General features: G+C 35.4%; 1 protein-coding gene across 1 annotated transcript in view; it reads left to right on the forward strand.

The window, feature by feature from the left end:
• The first annotated feature begins 2,282 nt into the window (after positions 1–2,282).
• Positions 2,283–6,000, forward strand: part of RGS5 (regulator of G protein signaling 5) — a 29,286-nt gene continuing 25,568 nt past the window's right edge. The window contains exon 1 of the mRNA XM_032226975.1: positions 2,283–2,396. Coding sequence (XP_032082866.1) covers positions 2,353–2,396 — 44 coding nt within the window. The 5' untranslated portion in view covers positions 2,283–2,352. The remainder of the gene's footprint in view (positions 2,397–6,000) is intronic.

Genomic DNA, 6,000 nt, shown 5'->3' on the forward strand with positions numbered 1-6,000 from the left:
AAATTATAGATCAAAATACAGAAAGTATGGGGACAGTGATGAAGTTTGAGGACATAGCTCAAAAAATCACAGACATATGAAAGTGATAAGAAAATTGTTGACACTGACAGCAAACTGAGAGTGGAGGGAAATGACAAGTGTGAAATATGGAAAGGAGAGATCGATGAACCGGAACTTTATTTCAGATGTCAGAACATAGATGAAGAAAGGAGAGAAAAATTGGCAGAAATAATGAGAGTAATCTCGGCAGAAGCACTAATGATAACAAAAGTTAAGCTGTTAAAAGGAGCAGCTAGCGGGTTTCGAATCTTTATAAGACATGCAATGAACAACAAGTTCATAAGAGAAGTCCACATAAGACTTATCAAGAAAACACTTAGAATACAGACTTTACAAATGGCAAGAGATATTGGGCTACACTATTTCTGGAAGGATACAGGATGATTAAATGAAATGTCACAATAAAATTTAGTTAAATGTAGTTAAATTCTGAGTGCTATATACAATGTAATAATAGCTATAGTCAAATGATTAATAATGATAACAAAGCATTTATATATGCTAGATTGATAATATGAAATTTTATACAAACTGTAAGTGAGGATTACGGAGGTGAAAAAGCCTTTTTATAAAAGAAACAATTCTATATAGAATAGAATATAAAGATGTAATATCATTGGATGATTTCAGGATGATGTAATGAAATGCCATAATATAAATTTACTTCAAATTTAACATGCCTTATGTTGAAAGGATGTAATAATAGCTAGGCTTAATGGATGTTTATAACAATTTGTATACATGCATATTAGATTGATGATACTAATAATGGGGGGAAAAACATGGAATTGAAAATTATTAGAGAATGTTATCAATGCTAAAATAATAGAATGACAGAATAGGATTAAAAAAAACCTTTATTATTGGATATATTGAAGATGATATAATGAATCATAATATTAATGGTTATATATACATACACACACACACACACACACACACACACACACACACATTAGACTTATATACCGCTTCATAGGGTTTTCATCCCTCTCTAAGCGGTTTACAGATTTTTAGCAAATTGAGTCAGCAAATTGCCTCCACAGTCTGGGTCCTCATTTCACCCACTTTGGAAGGATGGAAGGCTGAGTCAACCTTGAGCTGGTGAGATTAGAACCGCTGAACTGCAGATAACAGTCAGTTGAAGTGGCCTGCAGTACTGCACCCTAACCACTGCGCCACCTCGGCTCCTATATTTAGAATACCTTGTCTAAATGGAGAAACAATAGTGATAATCAAACAAAGGAAGCATAACAACAATGTATACAAAGATATCTTGATTGACGATATGTGAATTTTGATAAAATTCAAGTGATGACTATGGAAAGGGCGCAGAAAGACCTTGTAACCAATCGACACATTGTGTGTAGTTGAAGAGGCTTTTATGTTATATATGTTGTGTGTTTGTGTTTGTTTGAAAATAAAAATTTTATTTAAAAAAAAAAAGCCAAGATGGTGGGAATGACTGCAATCAAAGCTCCATTTTTATAACGTGTAAAAGACGTCTCAAATTTTTGTACTATATTTTGCAGACACTTCTGCAGCTAGTTGTTACATATCTGCAGTAATGCCCTTTTGTTTCCTTTTAGTAGAGAAGGATAGAAACAATAGAAAGCTGAAACATTGTAGTTTGAATTCTCTTTTGTGTTTCTTGGAAAAATAGAGCCTGGAATTTCATATTTCATCCTAGAAACATTGCTACTTTATCTAGTCCTAAAACCTATTAAAGTTACTTTAATAGATACCTAATATAGATAGCTATATGTGAAAATGACTGAGTTTATTTCTTCTGTAGATGCACCCAAGCAGATATCACATTGCCCCGAGCTAGTTATACTAGCACCACAGTTTCACAGTTACAAATGTGCATTTAGAATATCCATGATTATGATCATAATTAGCCCCGCAGGGCAAATTCCATTTATTCTATTTATTTTGTTCCACAAATAGAAGAAAACAATTTGCCCATAATCTGACAGGATGAAAGACGAGGCAAGCCCATTTTAAGTGATTTTGAGTGAGCAGTAATTAATTTGTGGAACACAAAATGAGGGAAGGGCAAAAAAAGTTCCACCTATCTCTGCCCGGTGATTGATCTGTGACTTTCTCATCTCTGCTCCTCTGCTCAGAAACCCTAGACTGAATGTGATTGGCCAAAGGGCTTGGCTGGGAGTCAAGGCAGCCGCTTTATATCTTTCTGAAAAAAGGCAGGCTGTATTACATACGGCGAGCGCTTCTGCCTTCTCCCACACCATCTGGTTGTCTTCAAGGACACAATAACCACACGGCAAGATGTGCAAAGGATTAGCAGCCTTACCGCACACATGTCTGGAGAGGTGAGAGAACAAGTTTATGTCTATCAAAGAGGAAAGGGTGATGGAGAGAGTGGAGACACTGCAGCAATTTGGCAGAATAAAAATTTAGCCCATCTCTGTGCAGAAGAGATGCCTGCCTAAAGAAATGTTGGGAAGTTCTGTTCTCATTTGTTTTGGAGGAATTAAGCAAGTGAACTGACCAAGCTGTAGCCTTTATTTCTCACTGAGCTTGGGATCAGAAAGGTAAACTGCATTTGGACGCATAACCCTAAAAAAAAAAGTATGTTATCTCTAAACCACAGAGGTATTACTTTGGCTACGCTATTATAGACATGAGGTCATCATGACCCCTCGTAAAATTTTCTTAAATCTATGAAAATAATAGGTGGGATATGTTGTTAAATTTGCTTTGCATAGTTACAGTTTCCATTTATTGATCACATTTACAATTTGGAAAACTGTTGTGGTCACTATGACCTCAGGTTTGTGGTTAAGGGTTAAGACATAGTTAAAGAATAAAAGAGCCAAATTCACTCAAAATACTGTTAGGTTTATCGTGGGTGGTGGAATGATGTATTGCACAACATGGGGTTAGTAATACGAACTTCTCATTCAAATTAGCATAATTAAAAGCTTTTTCTTCTTAAGTGAAAATGTAAAAACACTTTGAAAGGAAAATTGTGAACAAGGGAAAGATTGATTCTCAGTCAATCTTTATAGATATGATGCACTTTAAAACTTCTTATCTTTCTCACACAGACACTATTTTACAAGAATATGATGACAGATAGTCTTACATGAAGAGTTCTTGTTATATTTTGGTTGGCTTTTTCTCATTCTTTTAATTACTTTCTTCCCAGCTTCATGCTAAAACCCAAGATATAAGCAGAAGGCTGTTGAGATAAATGTCTTATGACAATTAAATCATCATCCTCATACCATTGTTCAAAAAGGGATCACAAGAAACTTTCTTTTAAGTTTCCATCCATTATTAAATACAATGAAAAAACAAGATCATTTTTTGAACTTTTATTCACTCACCCACCTACCCATTCATTTACTCATTTATTTAAACAGTCTATAAACCCTTATACCTATTTGTAGCTATTAGAAAGAAGGATACATTTAAATTTAAAATACAGCTGAGGACATTGTCTTCAAGGGCTGATAGGTTTATTTTCTAACTATCATAAAATAGCAGAATTCTATCATTGTATTGGGACTAACCTATATATTTGGGAACGCATTCCAGCAAATCACCATCAGTTTATGAATTGAAATGATATAATCCACATCCAGCAAGTTTACTAATTTTCAGTTTCACAACCTGTTTTGCATCAATGCACTATAAGAACTAAAACTAAAGAAAAGAAGGTTTAAGTGCAATCTCTTTGTATTTCTAGTGACTAGATAAGGTAGGAAAAGAAATTGGTGGTTTAAACAATTGCAGGTCCTGATAAATAAACACTATGGTAAAATTATGGAATAAAATTAAAAAGAGCAGGATTTTAAAAATGAAACGTATGATGAAGAGTCACGAATTTCAAAAACGTTTCAGCAGGACTTTTAATTAGCTTGAAACTAACCAAAAACTGGTATTAAAACTTCAGTAGCCTATTATCCCAATGACCCAGCATAATGCAGGAGTAAAGAAACCACTTGAATAACTTTGTTTTAAGGCTATTGGAATCTATAGATTCTGGATCTTCTTCCTGTGTATGTTTCACTTTCTAAGATTTTACCTACTGTTTATGAGCAATTTTGATTCAGGGATTTTTTTTTCATAGAAGGAATTTGTTTTTTAGCCATCCTAATTATTTTTTGCATTATTCCGTATAGGGTTCCTGAAAATATACCTCTGGAAACAAAAGGGTGCAAATAATACATGTCAAACCTCCCTAGATTAAAAGTAGCTTTTTATTTCTGAGTGTGAGTGTTTGCGTGATGGCCAATTAATTTTTGCAGACATTCTTCTCTGAGTTATGGCATGGATTATGATGCAAAATAAGATTCCATTGATTGATAGTGGAAAAGCCAAGTCATTTAATTGTTCTCTCATATTTTTTTGCCAGTTGCTTTATTTTATTTATCTTTTAGTGTTTGCGTAATGTCTGAAGACGTGTTTTGTCACAACTTTGGCATCATCAGGGCAATGCTGCTTTGCAATGAAAAGTTTGCCTATCTGCAGTTCCAGAGAAAGAAATGGAACATGCAATGTTCATATCCATTATGCATATGTGGTATTGTCCTTTATTTCTTAGCATTAAGATCTGACACTTGACCTTGGTGATCACCCATCAGTAGGTTTCTTAAAACTAAGTTTAGGACAGTAATAAGAATAGTATTAATGCTTCACTATTAACATCTACCTGGATTTCTTTTTTTGAAATGAACACTGGCACCATTGGGATAGGAAATCTAATTCTCCTGCCCATATGCTTTTGAGATGGGACAACTATATTAAAATGTTACACTTTTATCTGCTATTGCTTATTATCTGCTATTGCTTATAAAATGAGAAATAAATCTATCTGGAATCTAGTTGTCACACTGCCAGAGTTTATCGTGTATAATGATTTCAACAATACATTTGATGATGTCCTCCAGTATATTTACAAAATAACTCTACCACAGTGTTTCTCAACCTTGGCAACTTGAAGATGTCCGGACTTCAACTTGAACTCCGGACATCTTCAAGTTGCCAAGGTTGAGAAACACTGCTCTACCATTACTAGATGCTTCCGTAACTGTTTAAGCAACCTACCCAAATTTGTACATTAAAGGGTCTGTATCAACCTGGAGAGGCCACCCCAGCTAAGAGGGATAGCAAAATTCTACAGAAGACAGAATCAGGATTCAAAAGGATCTTGACCAGCTGAAAAAGGCTAATTATTGGGCACAGAATGCCTCTCCCCTAGCCTCCTACAGTCTCTTCCGTTCATCCCCATCCTCTCACTATTTGCCTTTTCAGGTTATCGCCTTATGGGTCTAATGACAGCTCTGATGTATATGGATATGAGTTTATATTCTTTTATCCATAAGGTATAAATGGGAAATTGGCACCTAAAAAAGGTGATGGCCTTATTTTAACCCTGTTTAATATATAAAACTAGATTTTTGGGGGGTTGTGTTATCTTTAGAACCTTCAACTGGGGTGTGACCAGTGGTGGGTTTCAAAAAATTTTGGAACCTCTTCTGTAGGTGTGGCCTGCTTTCCGGGTCCACTGGTGGAACCTCTTCTAACTGGTTCAGTAGATTTGACGAACCGGTTCTACCGAATAGGTGCGAACTGGTAGGAACCCACCTCTGGGTGTGACTCAGTACTACCAAAATGGGCAGAAAATTGTTTTTAAGTACATGACTATCTAAAACAACCAAAGTTAAATTTTCACAGGTATGTGTATGTGCAAATATGTGCATGCACAAAAGTATATGTTCGGTTCTTTATTCTGTAGTTTACAAGACACAAGGTATTATTTCTATTATTAGGGCAGGGGCCTGAATACACTTTGTGCCGTTTTAACGAGAGCGTCCTTACTCAAGAGACCCTTTGGTCAACAAGGAGCATGGGGACTTAGTCACCCTTTGGCCTATGGAGAAGGCTCATCCTGGGTCAAATGAATAG

Source organism: Thamnophis elegans, chromosome 11 (genome assembly GCF_009769535.1).
Source record: "Thamnophis elegans isolate rThaEle1 chromosome 11, rThaEle1.pri, whole genome shotgun sequence".
NCBI classification, from domain to species: Eukaryota; Metazoa; Chordata; class Lepidosauria; order Squamata; family Colubridae; genus Thamnophis; species Thamnophis elegans.